The sequence below is a fragment of the Cygnus olor genome, chromosome 16 (assembly GCF_009769625.2).
Source record: "Cygnus olor isolate bCygOlo1 chromosome 16, bCygOlo1.pri.v2, whole genome shotgun sequence".
NCBI lineage: Eukaryota > Metazoa > Chordata > Aves > Anseriformes > Anatidae > Cygnus > Cygnus olor.
The window spans coordinates 15884446-15903107 of record NC_049184.1 but is presented as its reverse complement, the minus strand read 5'-3'; the positions used below and the strand labels follow the sequence as shown (position 1 = coordinate 15903107).

At 57.8% G+C, this 18662-nt stretch overlaps 2 protein-coding genes across 2 annotated transcripts; both read right to left on the bottom strand.

Annotated features, from left to right (window-relative positions):
• Positions 1–221: 221 nt before the first annotated feature.
• On the bottom strand, positions 222–2748 carry LOC121079171 (E3 ubiquitin-protein ligase RNF182-like). The gene is made up of 2 exons (XM_040576062.1): positions 2502–2748; positions 222–2056 (listed from the first exon to the last, which is right to left on the bottom strand). The coding sequence occupies exons 1-2, from the start codon at positions 2557–2559 to the stop codon at positions 1302–1304; spliced, it is 813 nt and encodes a 270-aa protein (XP_040431996.1). The 5' UTR covers positions 2560–2748; the 3' UTR covers positions 222–1301.
• Positions 2749–5945: 3197 nt separating this feature from the next.
• Positions 5946–18103, bottom strand: PCIF1 (phosphorylated CTD interacting factor 1). The gene is made up of 17 exons (XM_040576060.1): positions 18016–18103; positions 17630–17738; positions 14774–14912; positions 14452–14576; positions 13861–13998; positions 13319–13449; positions 12930–13084; positions 12543–12690; positions 12258–12341; positions 11378–11477; positions 11018–11180; positions 10165–10337; positions 9575–9661; positions 8885–9069; positions 8270–8363; positions 7879–8054; positions 5946–7042 (listed from the first exon to the last, which is right to left on the bottom strand). Exons 3-17 carry the CDS (start codon positions 14895–14897, stop codon positions 6799–6801), a joined length of 2127 nt encoding a protein of 708 aa, XP_040431994.1. The 5' UTR covers positions 14898–14912; positions 17630–17738; positions 18016–18103; the 3' UTR covers positions 5946–6798.
• Between the last annotated feature and the right edge of the window lie 559 nt (positions 18104–18662).

Genomic DNA, 18662 nt, shown 5'->3' with positions numbered 1-18662 from the left:
AGCGCGGGCCCTGGAAAGGCACGGACATGGGGCAGGGCTGTGTGCTGGCTGTTACTGTTCCTACGAACTGGGAAACGGAAATCAAAAATAGACTTTGCTCTTCTTGATAAAAGTAATAAAATGGTTAGCGGTGTTAAATTAATCCTTACAAAACAAAACCCAAGGAGGTTAAATACAGCCCGGAGGCTCCGCATAAAAACCACAACGACTACAAAACAGCTGCAAAGACGTCTTTACACACCAAAGAACTCCTCTCCTCCGCTCCTCTCCTATACGGTAACACAGCGTCGGCGAACACGGGACTCACACATGTGGAAAAGAAACGCGGGTGCGATGGGAGCAGCCCTGCGAGGAGCACGGGCGCCACGGACAGAACTATTTACACTATGGACACGGAGCTGTGCTGGTGCCAGTCCGGCCGCGGGAGCCCCCGCGCTCTGCCCGCGCTCCTCCTGCCAGCGCCGGGCTGCGGCCGGCTGCCGGGGCCCCTCCAGGCGCGGCGCCACGCGCCGAGCGCTCGCCACGGCCGTCCCTCCGTCCGTCCCTCCGTCCGTCCTTCTGCCCGTGCGCGCGTCCCAGCTCCGGCTGCCCCTTCGTCCGTGCTTGGGCGGCGAGGGGGCCGCCCGCTCCTCCGGCCGCCCACGCGTGGTGGTTCCCTCGCCCTGCGGCGTGGCTGCAGCCCAGCTCCTCTCCCAGCCGGGGGCCGGGCGCTCCGTGGCGCTGCCGGGCGCGGGCAGCGTGCAGTTCGCAGGGGAAGGCGGGTGCCGTGGAGCTGCTGGGCAAGAGTCCCCCGGGCCGGTGCTGCGCAGCCAGCAGTCTCTCCGCCTGCCCTGGCGAGCCTCCTCGGGGCCGCCGGCGCCTCCCTGCTGCCTCTCACCTCTGCACCTCAGTTGGCATTAGTCTCCCGGCTGCTGCTTTGCTCGCGGCCCAGCTCCCGCTCCTTGTCTGCGGAGGAGGACGACGAGGACGAGGAGGACGAGGACGAGGAGCTGAGGGTCCGGCCCGAATGCTTGTAGGCCGCAACGAGCTCCTGCAGCCGTTCCGGCGTGGGCTCCCACTTGGCAAAGCCCGCGCTGTTCTGCAGGAAGAGGACGGCGGTGTTGTGCACGGCCTTGTAGTACATCTCCTCTCTGTGAGAAAAGACAACAGGCGCCCGGCATCTCCCGCTGGCCCTGGGGCCAGGCACACCTCCACACTGTGGCTCAGCACCCATCTCTTGGCAGCTGCGGGGCGGCAGCACCCATGCCGAGGGACGATGCTCCAAGGTGCCCCAAGCCTCCACGGGGCCCAGCCCCACAGGGTCAGGACGAGGGGAAGGCAAAAACCTCCCGGCACAGGCACTGGCAGAGGCTGTAGGAGATGCAGAGGAGGAGGGAGGCGGGCAGGAGGCTGACCAGCGCAGCGCCCAGGCTGTGGTGCTCAGTGAGCAGGAGGTAGATGCCGAAGGGCAGGGAGCTGCAGTAGAGGAGGCAGAGCGTGCCCAGCAGGCAGCGGGGGGCGGCTCGCCACGTCCACGAGCGGCGCTTGGGCGCGGGGCCGCGGCTGGGCAGCGCGACCGGGCTGCTGGGGCGGTAGAGCTGCACCACATCCAGCCCACCCAGCCCCTCAGGCGGCACCACGTCCTCAGGCACCTCCAGGATGGTGACAACCAGGCAGTCGGAGCTGGGCGAGGGCTCCGCCAGGGGCTCCAGCACGCTGGGGCAGAGCAGGACCTCGGGGGTTGCGGGGGGGCCCCGCTTCTGGGCCCGCTCACGGCACACCAACCCCTCGCTGTCGTCCTGCAGCCACTGCGCGTCCCCGCCGGGCACCGGGCTCTGCCGGCGGCAGAAGGGGCAGCAAAGCTGGCGGGGCGACGCGTCCCCCAGCGCCACCATCTTGCGCAGGCACCTGGCGCAGAGGCGGTGGCCGCAGCGGAGCAGCTTGGGTCTGCGGGCACGGGCGTCGTAGCGGCTGTAGCAGATCTGGCACTCCAGCTCGTGGGCCGCGAGCACCGGCGGCTGGGAGCTGCCCCGCGTGCCGTCCGTGTGGGTCATGGTGCCGGGGGGCCTGACGGGGGCTGAGGGGAAAGGGGAGCCCCGTGAGCTGCGCGCCGGGGCAGGTCCCTGGGCCCTGCCGCACCCCACAGACAGGGGCCAGCTCGGCCCCTGGAGGTCTGCAGCAGAGGGGCCGGAGCACCAGCGGCAGCCCCCACCCAGGGCCGGCTCGTCCCAGCTCTCACCACAGCTGGTGCCGCCTGCGCTGGGGCTCGCCCCCTCTGCAGCCCCCGTGCCCAGACAGGGAGGAAAGGTCTTTCCTGGGGGCTGGGAGCTGGCTCTGGAGCCCCCCCGCACTGCAGGGTGGGGTCCCAGGGTCCTCAGTGCAGCTCGCCCCCTCCCCTCACCCACAGGTCCCCCCCCATCCCCAGGGCAGGGCTGGCTGCAGACACAGGCTGTGCAGGGACCCCTGCCCTTCAGCCCCCCCCCCCGCCACCTCCCCCGGGAGGCTCCCGCGCCCTCCCCTACCTGCGTCCTGACCCGGGGCTCCCGGCGGGGATGCAGCAGGGGGTCCGTCCCCGGCCATGCGGGGGCTGCAGCCCTGCCCGTGGAGGCAGGCAGGGTGCCGGCGGCGGCACGCACCCCATGGAGAGGCGAGGGGCGCGCTGCCCGCCACGCTGCGGAGGCTGCCCAGGCGCAGGGACCGCCAGCATCCTCCGCATCCTCCGCAGCGTTGGCCTGGCAACGCGGAGCGGGAGGCGGATGCTCGGCGGGGCCGGCGCTGGGCTGATGCTGAGCCCCCCCCGGGGCAGGGGGTCCCCGAGCCCCCCTGGGCTGCAGCAGGACGGGGAACGGGGCCGTGCGGCTGCCGGCGTCCCGCTGCTCCTTCCCTGCCGGGGGCTGCCCCTGGGGACCCTCAGCCCCCAGCCCGCAGGAGAGGGCTGCTGCTACGGGGGGTCCCCGAGGCCGCCCCCGCTCAGCCCCTGGGAGCGAAGTGGCCTCGGGCACCGCGCCGCCAGCCAGGAGGGGACGGCCACCGGCCTCGCGCCGGGCAGCGCCTGCTGCCACGCACACAGCAAGGGGCGAGCTGGGAACAAGCCCAGGCCCTGCTCAGGGGTCTGGCCTCTTCAGTGTCACGGTCACGCTGCAGTTGCTCTCAGCCTCCTCAGTGCTCAGGCTGCCCTACCCACGCTGACTAAAGAGAAAAATACTTTATTTTCTCCATGCAAGGCTCTGCCTTTTTCATTGGGCTCCTGCGAGTCGCTCAGGGAATCACTGCCCACACTCTGCGGCGAGGCAGCGCTGGATCGCCAGCTTTGGTCTGCACAAACTGCTTGGGCCGGAGCAGCGTGCGGGGCTGGGAGGCAGCGCTTAGCGAGGGCAGTTTTAGTTCAAGGGGTCAAAGTCCGGCAGAGTTTGAAAGAGCTTGTTTCAGGAGAACAGGACCATCCCGAGCTCATCCTCCCCGGTCCTGCTCCAGCCTCCTGCCCCTTCCCAGCTGGGGCCTTGCCCCCGTCACCGCAGCTCTCGGTCAGCCGGGGGCACGGCCTTGGCTCTGCCCAGCCTCGGGCTCCTGCTCTCTCTGCCCTTGCCGCAGACCTGTCCGGGTGCTGAGCAGCGGCAGGCGCTGCAGGACTCCCCCGGCCGCATCTCGGTGGGCAACGTGCCCCCTCCTGGCACCGGGGCTGCTCGGGGTGCCAGCACCAGCTGGTTCTGCTGCCCCACGGAACGGGGCCCAGCCCCGCCAACACAACCTGCTGCTTGTCCTCGGCCCCACCTGCGGCCGGGGGCTCCCGCCGGACCCCGCGGGCTCCCTGCAGCCTGGCCGCCCTCAGGCAGCTGCGGGAGGCCAGAGGTGCGCAGGGAAGGGCTCGCGGGTCCCTCCACTTGCTGAAGGGAAGCGTCCGAAATGACAGAGCCCATCAGCCTAGCAGCAGTGCTCAGCCCTGACGCCCCGTTTCTAACCACGGTTTTTGCTCTGTCTGGGTGAATGAGGTATTCTAGAGAGGAAGCCACACAAGGTGACATGTCACGGTCACAAGTCACGTGCACCTCCACTGTGAGACCAGTAGGACACTGCAATCAAATACTTAATGATGTAATTGGCCACCACCTGGGGGAGAAAGACAAAGGACTCCTCCTTCTGCACTGATGACATAGATCAAGAAGCCGCTGACACTTTCCAGCATCAATGTGTGTCGCTGCTCACCGGCACTTCAGGAACAGCTTGCCTTGGGTCAATATAGTGAATAAAAGGGGAAAAAATGCGTTACAAGCTGCTTCCTTCTCGGCTGGAGTTCCCAACTGTCCCTGAGTGTCATTACAGGACGTCAACGATCTCACTGTCGTTGAAAGCGCCCTGGTGAGCTGCGGGGATGCAAGGACTGAGCTGGGCAGTGAGTGCAGGGCCAGGCCTGGGCTGCCTCTGCAGCGCTGGCCCCGAGCATGCTGGTGCTCAGCTGGAGGGACACGGGGCACGGTGCAGACCCCGAGTTCGTGGCACTGCCTCATCTTGGTTTTTAACAAACGGAGTGCTGTTTGATCCGTGCTGAGGCCTACATGGGAGAAGGCGGTCCCAAGGGCACAGGATTACACGACTTGCAGGCAGAGACAACTCACACCAGCACCGTTTTCCTTTGGGAGCCCAAGACCCACGTAGGGAGGACTGCTGTTTACAGCCTGTTCAAACGCAGAGAGCCTCTAGGTTTAAAGCTGTGAAATTCCCAACCCCCAGAAAAGCTGGATCGGAGAACGACCACTGCCTTTAGCTGCCGGTGCCAGTCTGGCCACAGGAGCCCCCAGGCTCTGCCTGCGTTTCTCCTGTGAGGGAACCAGGCTCGTTCTGCCTGCTGAGGAGGCCGAGGGAAATTAACAGCCGCTGGTTTCTTGGAGGGCTGATACAGAGAAGACAAAGCTGAACCCTTCACAGTGGCAGACAGTGAATCAACAGGGTAACAGCCAGATTGTTTGAGGAGACTCAGGCTGTCCTTAGGAAAGAAAAATCACCGAAGGGCAGGGCAGCCCCGATCAGGTCACCCAGAGGCTGTGCCACCTCTGTCCTCGGACGCTTTCAGCAGCCTGCTGAAACCACATCAGCCTGACCCAGTGCTGGTGGTGAACCCACGTGCGATGGCTGCACAACAAACCTCGAGAGGCCCCTTTCCGCCAGATCTCATGAGCCTACAGTAGTGAGAACGGCTGATGACAGTGATCTCTCCTGAAGAACTGCTGGTCTCTGGCCAGACATTTGTGATTTGTCTCCATTAGCTCGCTGGCTCAGGCAAGAACAATTTTTAGAACTGTCTCCATCTGGTGCCACCTCCCTCTGCTTTTGCTACCTGACTCTGCCACCTCCACCTGCCTCCCCACCTCAGGCCGCTGTGGGCTTAAGCTGCCTTTACTCGGGCCCTTGACTGAGCCTGTCAAGGCTCCTCCTCTCCATGCCATTAGTCCCCTTCTGCGGGGCCTAAGGCTTCTCTACACTGTACGAGTCCTGCTGCTGTTCCTCCAGGTACACAAAGATATGAGAAGATGGCATCTCAGTTCTTTCGAGTCCATGAGACCTGCCTCCCTTCTGCTGTGTGTGATCTGGAGCTGAGCTCCGTTACGGATTTTCTGTGCCATCACAACACCCACCATAGCCTTTCCCTCATTGTGGCATTTGTTGTCTTTTAATATTTGGGCAAAGCCACCCATATTTTCATGACCAGCACATTTGTCTCGTTAGCCAATGTACCTTCTAACACTTAATGTTCTGGGCAAAATGTTACACGTCTGCCAGAGAAGTCAGTATTTTTCTAGTGTACTGTAATTGTATCAATTTGGCAGAGAGATTCAAAGTATGAGTTCTGCAAAAAAAAAAAAAGAACCCAAAACATTTTTCTATTATTCAACCAGAGCGAGACTGAGGCAAGGGCAGGGGCTGACCACAGACCCACGGCTGACAGACGAGGAAAGTCACTGACACGGGGCAGAGCTGTATGCTGGTTTTTAATGTTCCTAAGAACTAGGAAACGGAAATCAAAAATAGACTTTGCTCTTCTTGATAAAAGTAATAAAATGGTTAGCGGTGTTAAATTAATCCTTACAAAACAAAACCCAAGGAGGTTAAATACAGCCCGGAGGCTCCGCATAAAAACCACAACGACTACAAAACAGCTGCAAAGACGTCTTTACACACCAAAGAACTCCTCTCCTCCGCTCCTCTCCTATACGGTAACACAGCGTCGGCGAACACGGGACTCACACATGTGGAAAAGAAACGCGGGTGCGATGGGAGCAGCCCTGCGAGGAGCACGGGCGCCACGGACAGAACTATTTACACTATGGACACGGAGCTGTGCTGGTGCCAGTCCGGCCGCGGGAGCCCCCGCGCTCTGCCCGCGCTCCTCCTGCCAGCGCCGGGCTGCGGCCGGCTGCCGGGGCCCCTCCAGGCGCGGCGCCACGCGCCGAGCGCTCGCCACGGCCGTCCCTCCGTCCGTCCCTCCGTCCGTCCTTCTGCCCGTGCGCGCGTCCCAGCTCCGGCTGCCCCTTCGTCCGTGCTCGGGCGGCGAGGGGGCCGCCCGCTCCTCCGGCCGCCCACGCGTGGTGGTTCCCTCGCCCTGCGGCGTGGCTGCAGCCCAGCTCCTCTCCCAGCCGGGGGCCGGGCGCTCCGTGGCGCTGCCGGGCGCGGGCAGCGTGCAGTTCGCAGGGGAAGGCGGGTGCCGTGGAGCTGCTGGGCAAGAGTCCCCCGGGCCGGTGCTGCGCAGCCAGCAGTCTCTCCGCCTGCCCTGGCGAGCCTCCTCGGGGCCGCCGGCGCCTCCCTGCTGCCTCTCACCTCTGCACCTCAGTTGGCATTAGTCTCCCGGCTGCTGCTTTGCTCGCGGCCCAGCTCCCGCTCCTTGTCTGCGGAGGAGGACGACGAGGACGAGGAGGACGAGGACGAGGAGCTGAGGGTCCGGCCCGAATGCTTGTAGGCCGCAACGAGCTCCTGCAGCCGTTCCGGCGTGGGCTCCCACTTGGCAAAGCCCGCGCTGTTCTGCAGGAAGAGGACGGCGGTGTTGTGCACGGCCTTGTAGTACATCTCCTCTCTGTGAGAAAAGACAACAGGCGCTCAGCATCCCCCGCTGGCCCACCTGGCAAGAAGTCACGCAACTACAGGGGAACACTCTTCCTAGCACCTGCCTCTCCTCTTCCTGCGTGTGGTTTTTAGGACAACTTTTCCTCCCTGTCCTTCATTGTTATGAGACAAAGAGTAAGCAGACTGCAATGAAGGCAGAGGCTCACTAAGTTTCAGAGGAGAGGCACTGAGCCAAGCAGCTCCCTGGCCAGCATGTGCACCAGAAATACTCAGTGAGATAACGCATCTCACAGCAATCCTAACCAGACACAGAAAACTTAGCATTTAAGTACTCGCTGCTTAAACAAGCTGTGTCTTGAACTTGTTGCTTAAGCAGCAGACCAAGGGCCGGCTTGCCCCACTGAGGACCAAGATCCTGACTGCTCCTTCTGCTTCCTTCGGAGCGATGCCGAATTGCCGAGGCACTACGGCGTTTGGTAGCCCAGGAAATCCTACTCAGCTGTGGCTCACCAGAGTGGGGAGTTGGTAGAGGGACACAGGTGATCACCACAGCACCATAGGGGATGAACAGTTCAGACTGGACTTGTACTGAAGGAATACATCACTCACAAGTTTTTTAGTTAGTGAAATACCTCAGCAGTCATTAAGCGAGTGTGAAAATCCACAACACTGGATTCCACAACACCTCTCTTTAAAATCCAGGATGATTACGCATTGCATTTTTCCTTGCCTTTTCCCTACTTTCCATTGATTTCCACGTGGGATAGGATGTTTCTGTCACACGGCTCTCCTAAGAGGCTGCTCATCAGAAACGCATTCCCAGAAGGACCCCAGAGAAAAGCCTACTTTTTGCAGACGTGCTGAGACCCGCTGCGGTATTCGTGATCAAAGGCTGACAGGATGAGCTGGTGCCGCTTGAACTTGCTCTGCTCCATGCGGGTCAGGGCTGGTGTAGGAGGGTCCCTCCACTCAGGGATGAAGACAATGAAGGAGAGGGGCTCACTGGAGCTCTCCAGCAATTTCTAGTCCAACAAGAAAACAATCTTAGCCCCAGTTAAGCAAAGACATGCCTAATGACTTCTACAAGCAAGAAACATTTCTGCTTCCAGAGCAGTACAGCAGCAGTCACAATCCTTTGCCTTCTGAGTAACAGCCCTGTTATGAGGGTACAAGAGCAGTGGGGAGCAGAGCACTGCACAGCTCCATTCAGAATAACAACACGGGTGAGTGAACGTACCTCAAAGTGAGAGACCATGGCATCCATCAGCTCCTCGCAGAATGGAGGATTTGCCTCAAAAGACCCACTTATAGGGAAGAAATCCAGGCACGGGCTAAAGGAAAAAGGCAAAAGATCCCTGTCAGAGAGGCTAGAATTCTAGTTTTCATACCTTAAAAAGCAGCCATTTCCTCAGAAACGACACTCATACTCTCAGAAGGCCTGAGTTCCCAGCAGGATGAGGCCTGCCACTTCTGAATAACAGAACTGTCACTGGGGACGTAGTCCACCTGCAGTTGCTGAGGGCTGACTGCGGATCCAAGCTGACTGCTTCAGGGCTCAGTTCTCCCCTTCGCCAGAATAAGGGCAAGCGCTGACAGACTCACAAAGTGCACCGTGTCGGGACCGGACACCTCTAACCAGACCAGCGGCACGCTCCCGGTTGCCCCACGGACAATCTAGGTCCACTCGTTGCCCTTCAGCAGGCCCAAAGCACACATCCTTCTGCGCAGGCGCCACACAACCAGCTACTGCCATGAGCTCCCGGAGCCGTCAGCCTGTCCGGAACCATCGCACCGCGCACACGCACGCACCCACACAGACCCACGGCAAAGGGCACTGTAACATAAGACTCACCCCCTGGATCCAAAATACCCGTCTGTATCCAAGAAGGCCGAACAGTACTGTTTAAAATAGCAATTCAGAGGCGAGGCAAAGCATTCAAAACTCACTCCAAAGAGCTTGTGGAGGGCTTCAAAGACGTGCACGGGCAGTGCCCCCTGCAGGCCAGTTCCTTCATACAGGCCCACACCAAACATCATCTGAGGAGAGCAAATCCCGGTGAGAAGTGCCTGCACTTGCTGTTCCTTCCGTTCCCTTCACTGAACACAGACCAAGGGCCACATGTCCATGCACCCACTCCTCTAGGTATGCAGGGCCTCCTCATCCTTTCTCAAATTCGTGCAGGTCCCCTGCATGTACCCAAGAATGCTCTTTAGATACTTTCTCTAACTCAGGCCCCACAAAGCAACTGTCAGTTTTTACACAGACTCCCCACGAACCTTCAGTTAGTCCTCACGGCCATGCCAAGAACTACTGAAGGCTTTTTGTAACAATTTATCTTCATCCCCACACCAAGGTCTTCCCTCAAGATCACAACTGCTCCCCAGACTACACTCCTACCTCAAAACAACAGGAGCAGACAACAGCCCCCAGGTAAGCCTTGTTTTGTACCAGGCTCCCAGAGCTGTGGACCTCCCAGAACAATGACAGCAAGTCCCCACTATTACTAGGGCTTTTTGACGCACAACTGTGATGAGACGGTACCTGGTATCGACGGAGAAGGCACCAAACCCTGGGCAGAAACTTTTCAAAGCCAGAGTCATCAATGCAACTGTACCGATAGAGAAGCCACTGGAAGAGAAAGCCCAGCCGTTAAAAACCAACAGCGTCCACAAAGGTAGGACAGCCAGCACACAAACGCGTCATGGCATGAGGAGAGACAGCGATGCACAAAGGAGCAGGTGGGGCTCTGCACGAAGGTTTTTCAGCACATCTGCTTTTACCATGGGAACGAACCGCAAGCTATTTACTAGCATGCATGAATGCAACACATCAGCAAGTGTCTCTCAGCAAGGGCAGCCTTGTTGTGAGAACAACCATTCTTGCAACACGGCACGAACCCAAAGCACGCACGCAACGCCTTTTAAGTACTCCCAGCAGAAGGCTGACCCTGACTAAGGAGAAGGAAGCTGTGCTCATGTCTGCTACTACCAGGGCAGTATCAGGCAGCCCCCACCAGGTCAGCACTCTGTCCTCCCGCACAGTCCCTCCGCTCAGAGGAAAAGGAGAAACGGAAGCTCTCAGCAAAGAGCAATTTGCAACGACAGTCACACAGGCCTGCAGCCAGCCCTTACCAGCTTGCTGAAGTAGTTGCGGCTCACTTTCACCATTTCCCCCTTGTACCGCACACATGCCACATTGTTTTCCATGTGCATTTCCACACTGGGGAGTGGTGGGGAAGGGATGGCCAGTCGCACTGGGTAACAGTACACAAGCCTGTCCTGGACTTCAGGAGCTTCTGTCTCAGCTACAGAGAACAAAGATCAGGGCAGTCCATTAGAATCCAAGGACTTCTGGAACAGACCTTCCTTTCACCTCAAAACACGTAGTGACAGAAGTAAAGCTAAAAGAGCAGAGCGGTCCCCCCCAAAACACAGTGGTGGCCCTTCACACACATCATGCAGGCAGCCACCTAAGATCAGAGCTGATTCCCAAAATTAATCCTATCACACGCTGCCGGAGCACAGAGGATCCATTTCGCAGTATTTCTCCATCTGTAACACAGGAGACCTGTAGACTGTACACAACCATACCATCATCGTAGGGCACGTTCTGGATGAATAAAACAATTTCCTTGTCGTTATTGTTATTTCAGTTTGCCCCAAACTCATTCTAAAAACCAGTAAACATTCCCGGGCTGTCAAGTGCAGGAGGCAAAGGAGCCTTTCTGCCACCTTGTGGTTAACTATTTTGGACAGCAACTTGGCTTTGGCAGTGAAAAAAAGAGCTCACAGGAAAGTTCAGCTAGAAGGAATCACAATCAGGCGGGAAGACAGGCAGCAAAAACAAGCAGCAAAAGGCAGACACTGGGATCTGGAGGGAGCATGTCTGAGGAGAGCTAAGACTCAAAGGCAAAAGGGAGGGTTAAAGAATGGTAGCGATGAAGGAAGCAAGGACCAAGGAGTAAGAAAAAGGTTTACTGCGTACCAGATATATTGTTCTCTTTGAGGATGGCAAGATGCTTCTCCCGGATGCGCTTGACGTATTCAAGGGATATGTAGTAAATCTTACTGCAGATGCCTTCAACAGAGTCCTTTGCTGCAGCAGACACATGGGGCCCACACTGCTTGCGTAAGTGCTCCAGGCGGTCCTGCATAATCAGAAGAGTCCCTTGCACAACGCGCCACCTCACTCTCCGGAGGTATGCAGAATCTCCACGCCTTTGCCACTTCCACTTCACAAATCAGAGGAAGGGAATCACAGCCTTCTCAAGTACCTTTGTCTGGCCCTGAACGCCCCATCTGTCCCTAGGCTCACTGCGCTCAGCTGCACAGGACGGGTACTGACCATGTAATCCTCCTTGGAAGCAGAATGGTCCCGTCGCAGCCAGCTGAAGGTGTCCTCCACATTCCATTTCACCACTTTCCTGCTGTCTGGTGATGCACTCCTGCACAAAACAGACAAGTGAAATTTAACCCGGAGGCGCGTGGCAATATATCCATGCTACCACAACAGTGTTTCATCAGCGGGGGAACGCAGCTGCTGACACGTCCTCAGGGCCCTAGCTTGTCACTCCCCTCCAGGCCTCCCATGGAAAGTGCTTCCAGACATTTGCCTGTGGACTGCCACGCTCCTGCCAGAACACAGTGCAGCTAGCTGTCTGCTGTCCTCTCTGTGACGGGAAAGGCAGATAACGGATTTATCTACGAGAGAAATGGCCCATTTTCATCGTGCCTCTCATTTCCACATGCAGCCACCGTTAGGAGCTTGCGACTTCAATAAAACTACCCTGTTAACAAGCTTTGTTTTTTCCCCACAAGGCTATCTTCCTCAATTCTGTCCTGTGGCAGGACTCTTCAGAAAAATTATACGTGGTGTAATAAAATAGCAGTCTAAGTTTGTTTCTCTTTACTATCAGCAAGGGCCCAAGTACTCTTGTATTATCTCGGGAATAAATGACAGAAGGCATTCCATATTTAGTGTTACACAGATTCTTGCTCATCTCTGCAAACATTCACAGCTTCCCAACGTTTGATTTCACGATAACATCACTAGCAAAAGATGGCTTCAGCACTACCGTTTTTCTTCCATGTGTTCTTAACCTTGCTTTTCCTCTGTAAGATAACGACCTGTACAGAGTAAGGCGGGATACTGTAGCTCCTCCTACAAGTTCCTATAAACTTGTTCTCATTTCTGAAAGTGACAGCGCTGCAAGAGGAACCCCCACCTGGATTCAATAAGCCGTTTTGCAGCCTCAGCATACTTGAAGAGCAGTCTCTTGGCTTCCTCCCGGAACTTGATTCTGGATAGCCTGAGGCAAGCATAAATTCACACGCATCAGTTTCACAGCTGCCATGAAGGCCAGATCCAGTTCCCAAACTTTATATAAACGGCACCTTAACCACTTCATCAGCGAAAGTGAAATATGAAAGCAGAAAACCGCAGCAGGTAAATCACTGGACTAGCCCAAGAAAAGAACAACCCAGAAAGTTGTCCTGTCTTTCAACAGTACCTGATGGGAATGTCATTCATGATTTCTCTGAACATGGAAGGAGACACTACTGGCTCGCAGTCACTCGGTAAAAGAGGGTCTGTCCCTTTATCAACCACCTTCCTCTCCAACATCCAGCGGTTAAAAGACTCCCTTGGGGGGTCAATCCCTGGAGAAGCACAGAAAAAGGGTCAAATCAATACGATAAAGAGATGCCCAGAAGCTCTGACAAGAATCAACACTGGAGGTCAGCTTAATAAGTTTACAACCTTAAAACAACGTCAAAGAGAATATAACCATTGCAAAAAGAAGAGACCACAGGAAAGAGACAGATGTGAACCAGACGGAAGAACACCAAGGTATTGCAGGATTGACAAGACAAACAAGGGGAGCGCAACAGGAACTTACCTTCTCGCTGCTGGCAGAGCTCACGATAGTGTTGCCGCAGCTTGAGAATGAGCTGGGATCGAAGCAGCTCCACCTCGGGGTGTGGAGAGAGCACTTCAGAGGGTGCCCTCTGCTTAATCACTGCATTTGTCTGAATATCCAGGTCCCAGTATACTCTATGGCAGGAAAAAAAACGTCAACCTGATGGTCAGATCACTGGCTAATTATCAAATATTACTTCTAAAGATGCTTCCTGGGGCTGTTTTACCAACCAGGAAATCAAACTATCAAGATTCCTTGCAAAGACACGGGAGAATGTCACGTCCCTCAGGTTCTTCTTCAAAGGCATTTAGAAAATCAGGCGTCTCTAACCTACTACCAAGAACAGAAGACAAACGGATATAACTCACTCAGTTGGTCGTAAAAGAGCCGCCTGCTGTTTATCTTCAGGTGAAACGCACCATGCCTTCAAAACAGAGGTTCCTGGAATACTGGGAGAGATGGGGACTGGCTGAGCGGCTGGGTTCCCCGGAACATCCACCTGGGCATGTAGAAGACGAATTACTGCCCCACAGAGAAAGGTAAAAGGGAAGCATCCCAGCATACCTAACAACACACCTCAGGATACCCAGTGAATTGCTAGAGCACGTCTTGCCTGCACTTAGCATAAGTTAATACGGACATACAAGTTAACAGGTTATGACTGAGAAACATGGTATCTCTCAACTCCCACACTCCATCTCAGGCTGTAAGAGAAATGGCAAATGAGCCAGACCTGAGTCTGCTTCCACTTTTGTAATTCCGTAATTCTGGAGCGTGAACTGTTACAGGTTGAGTTATACTACAGTGGCCTGATCTTGCGCAGTTCAAAAAAACAGCTGCAAGTTCCAGAGCCTCTAGGTTTCAGTTCGAACGACATCCTTAAGCATTCATCTCACAACACCGGACCCACCCTGGGCTTTTTCACACTGTTGCCACTCGGGGGAACCTCCTCAGAGAATCTCCTCTTCCTTTGCCTGCTGTCCACGGAGGTCTCTACCATTCCACCTTCCAGTGGCATAGGAGCCGCATTCAATCCCAGAGGGTCTGACTAAGAGTGTCCAAACAACAACAGTACTTATTAGTTCACCAGCTGCCACTGCAGAGTACCAAAGGCAATAAAACTTCTTAACTTCCCTTGCCACTGCCACCAGCCCCCAAGTGGACAGAAATAAGGATACTAACACACCTGCAGAAAGCTGAAAAATTCTCTTCTACGCTTGTGTCTGTATGGCTTATTTGGTTTGGTTTTTAGTTTAAGACTTAGATGAGAAAAATTCTACACAACTCTCCCAGGTTGAGTATTCTTTGAGCAGTGTACTACACCTGCAACAGCACTATCAGAGCATGCACCTGAGTGAGGAATGTTTCGTCAGAACCAAGCCAGATGCTGGAGTTGGAGAAGAGCTCTGAAGGTAAAGAGGGCCCTCCCACACAGGTAATCTCAAATCCCAGCAGAATACCCCAGTATTGGCACAACCTCTTGAGGTAAGTGGTTACTTACAATGACATCGTGCTGTCCCAGAACAGGCATTTCCCACAGAGACTGGTTGGTGAAGCGGTTGAAGTAGTAAGGGCGATTCTCCCGTTTGCTCCAGCACTTCTCCCAGCCAGCCTGCACCAGCTCATCTGAGAAGACAGGAGGAGTCAGGGCAAGACGAGTCCTGAAGAGCAGCCCTACTCCTCACGTCCCCATTACTATCACAGCACGCTCTGAAACACGCATCGTTCCTAACTCTCTTGGCAGCCCCGTTCCACCTTCCCTCTCCTGCTACCCAGGCCCTTCAGAACTCCGTGCCCGGCCTTGTCAGAAGCAGAACCAGTACCTGGGAGGTCCTGCACCAGTCGCATCGGTTTGGGGGAGCTGGGCTGGTTCTGGTTGGAAGTGCCAGGTGAGTGACTCATTAGAGATGCTTCCTCCGCAGGGCTTCCGTGATTCTCATTGGCCATTTCTCAGCAACCACACTAGAACAAATACACAAGAAGTCCGTGTTACAGCAGGAAGGATCCCAGGTTCACTTGGCCCACTCAGCTGTAACAGCGTAAGTTCATTCTTGCAATAAAACATGACTTGAACCAGTACAAACAACACTTAAGTCCTGAGAAATACCTGCTGTACTAGGTACAGCTCGCTGTAAGGAATGCTGCGCTTTGAATGCTGAGGAAGCTGTTACGGACAGCACTGAAAATACTCCTTTTCCAGCTAGATCTCTCCTAGACGTGCAGCATGTCATTTCATTCAGCAGGACTGAACGCTTAAGAAATAAAATAGACTCTTCTGTGAACATCTACCGCCCTCTAACATGCCAGCAATGCTATCCATACCTGCCCTGTTATCCTTGGAGACAGTTAAAATCAGTATTTACACACACATAACTGCACGTAATTTAAACAAAAGGCATTCGTTAAAATCCTTCTGCTATATAAAACAAGCCCAGTGCTTCACTAATAACAACTGTGGTGGCCCACAGAACCACAGGCTAGGAGTGAGGAGCTCCTGAATTGTTTTCCTCCTTACGTTCCAGACCCAGACTGTCAGGCCTCAGCCAGGCTATTTTAGCCTTTGGTATTTTCTCATTTGCATAACAACAGCTATACAAAATAAAGTCTGTTGAACCAGTAAAGCTTCTCTTAACCACCATTTAATGTTCCCAGCTGTAGAAGAACAGCCGGGTTTCTCCTCTCTTATTCACCCCTCTTCCCCCAGGGAAGTTTCTGAAACAGCACTGTTGAGTCAATCATTACAGATTGCTCCTCTCTGGCAACCCTAAATGCACTGGCAACAAACCCGGGGAAACAAGGCGTTTTAAGTAACTACTAGCTACGTTCTGTTACTCGACTCTATTCTGGCCTTTGGAGGCCACCTGCACGTCAGGCAGGGCTGCAGGAGCACAGTCTTGTATTCAGTGTTTTTAACGGGTCTGAATAACAGCACCAGCAGGAGGCTTCCTTGTATTTCACCTCTTAAGTGAAAGTTCCGGTTTGGTTCGTGCACTGAATTGTTTTGAATTTATTCATCCTTACTCCCCATCCCACCCAAAAAAACTCCACTAGCCATTTCAGAAGTGCAGAATGTTAGGAGCTGACAAGGATCAGGAATTAGCAGGGACCCGGTAGGTTGTCTATAGCACTGACAGCGAGATCAGCGTCAGTGATCTGAGGAACACTTGATCCTTCCAACGCCTTGGAAGATGTTTCCATCCTTCCCTCAAGGGTAAGCAAGGAAAGGTGCAGGGTACTGCAGAAACCTGGAGTCGCAGCCTCCGCTCAGAACTACGGAGATAACCACGTCCAAGTCCACAGGCGAAAGCATCCGCTACACAGACCGTGCCAACGCAATCCCGTACGTTTAATCACCTCAGTTCCGGGTGTTGCACAACATTTGTTTACTGACACTTCCTCCTGAACTCCAGCCCTGCCGTGACCCCTGCAGGCACACTTCAGCTAGCTGCCACACAGGCAGCAGTTAGCCCAGCCACCTCGAGAGACGAGGCTCAGACCCACGTCACAGGCACTGGGTGCACGACACTTCACCAGAGACCGAGGGTCCCAGGGCTGCACGTCGTGAGCCTCGTTGTGTGTTTCACGTGTCACAATCTTTTTAAAGCTGTGTTTAGCCCTCCTTAAAACCTATTTACACACGCAGCTGTCGATGTGTCTCGCACATCGCACAGGCAACACATTACAACGGATCGGTACTGATGGGGCCAGACCTCCCGGAGTGAGCCGGGCACGTATTTTAAGAAGTTACAGACAGTACCGGGTATCAAGGTCTTCCTAGACTGGAGACCACACGCCACGTGCAGTGACTTGCCAGTGGTTTTTTACCACTGATAGCTCAAAACGGCTGACAGACAGGGCTTGTAGTTTTTGCCTTCTCCCATTTACGGATAAAGCAGAGGAGAGGAAGGTGATAAGAAGCTTTAGCACTTTATCAACGTTGATGAGTATTAAATGCAAACATCCTTAAGCTCTGGGAAAAGGAACGAAGCCAAGTAACAGAATCCTGACAGAAGGAGCTCTGCTTTTATGTAACTACTGTTGTGTCTTAGACAGTGAGAGGGACCCAGAGCAATCACTTCGTGGTGGTTACGGCATTGTGTTCGTACACCGCAGCGAGGCATACAGTGCTTCACGGACACAGCACAACACCGTCCCTGCCCAGAGAGCTTACAGCCTAGGAGCAGCAGCACGGCCAGAGACCACAGCGAGGTGGAAGAAGACACAAGGCAGAGCTGTACAGCAAACAGGACCGTTACTTGTATCCACTTCAGCAAAGCAGGATGACAGCAAAGGCAGACCAAGGCGCGCAGCGGCAGCCAGCGGGGACACGGCGACTTCTTCCCTCAGCCCAGCACCGAGGCTGCTTCGCGGGGCTGGGGACGGGGCGCTGCCGCCTGCCGCCGGTGCTTCTCCCGTCCGAGCGCCTGGCGGCCCGCGGCCGGGGCCGAGCGGCGTCCGGAGCCCCCGCGGGGAGGCGGCGAGCGCACCGGGCACCGAGGGGCCGCGTCCGCCGGGCACAAGGCGCTGCTGCAGCCCCGGGGCCGCCCTCCCGGAGGCGCTGACGGGCCGGGCCCGGCGGGCAGCCGAGGGCCGAGCGGGTGCGGAGCGGCGGCGGCGATGCCGAGGCGGCGGCGCCTGTGCGGGCCGGGCGGGAGGAGCCGGGGCCGGGCGGTACTTACGGGGGCGGGCTGCCTGCCGGGACGCGGGGCCGTCGCTCCGTGCTGGCCGCTGGCGCCTCGGGGCCGCATCCTCATAGCGGGGCGTCCCGCGCCTGGCCCGCGGGGGCCGCTGCGGAGACAGGAGGCCGTTACGGAGACGGGACGGGAGGGGAGGGCGCGGGAGGGGCCGGCGGGGCGCGCAGGCGCGGCGGCAGCGGCGGGAGCCCCGCGCCGGGCGGAGCGGAGCGGAGGGGCCGGGCCGGGCCGGGCCGGGCCGGGCGGCGGCGGCGGCCGCGCTCTAAGATGGCGGCCGCGGGCCCGCGCCGCCCGCGCCGCCCGCCCCGCGCCGCCCGCCGCCCCCCGCCGCCCCCCGTCCGGCCGCGCGGCCCCGCGGGAGCGCCGCTTACCTGGGCGTGAGGCCGGGGGCTGCAGGCTCCGCGCACCGCCGCGCTTCCCGCCGCCGCCCCACCTCCGCCTCGCCCGCCCCGCCGCCGCCATCTTGCGCCGGGACCGCGGGCCGCCGCTGCGCAGGCGCGGAGCCGCCCCGCCCTCGGCACCGCGCAGGCGCCGCCGCCCCGCGCAGGCGCGCAGCGTCCCCCGCTCCTCGGCCCGACAGCACCGCGCCTGCGCGCCGCGCGGCCCGCGCTTTGGCGGGCGGGGGGGCGCACGCGCGGTCGGGCGGCGGCCCCGCCTGCCCCGGCGCCATCTTTAGTGAGGGGCGGCGGCGCCCGCCCTGCGCTGGGCCGGGCCCGGCCGCTCCCGGGGGCGCCGCGTGGCGGTGCCGCCCCCCCCCGGGCGGGCCCCGCGGCCGCAGGGCGAGGCCCTCGAGGCTGCTTGCGGCCGGGCCGCCCCCGGCGCCGCTTCCCCCGCCCGGACCGCGCCCGGCCCCGGGGCAGCCGCAGGCACCGGGTGGGGGGGTCCCGGGGCAGCCGCGGTGCCCCCAGCGCGGACCGGGCCGTTCGCGGCCGGCCCCGCGCCCAGGGGGGCCGTGGGGGGGGGGGGCGGCGCCGCCTCAGGGCGTGCTGGGCCCTGCCCCGAGCGGGCACCGGCCGCG

Coding starts and splice junctions, on each gene's coding strand:
- LOC121079171 (XM_040576062.1), bottom strand. CDS start 2,559: ATGGCCGGGGACGGACCCCCTGCTGCATCCCCGCCGGGAGCCCCGGGT. Junction 2,057..2,501: donor AGCCCCGGGTCAGGACGCAG/GTAGGGGAGGGC, acceptor CTTTCCCCTCAG/CCCCCGTCAGGCCCCCCGGC.
- PCIF1 (XM_040576060.1), bottom strand. CDS start 14,897: ATGGCCAATGAGAATCACGGAAGCCCTGCGGAGGAAGCATCTCTAATG. Junction 14,577..14,773: donor ACTGGTGCAGGACCTCCCAG/GTACTGGTTCTG, acceptor CTGTCTTCTCAG/ATGAGCTGGTGCAGGCTGGC. Junction 9,070..9,574: donor GCCTTCTCCGTCGATACCAG/GTACCGTCTCAT, acceptor TGCTCTCCTCAG/ATGATGTTTGGTGTGGGCCT.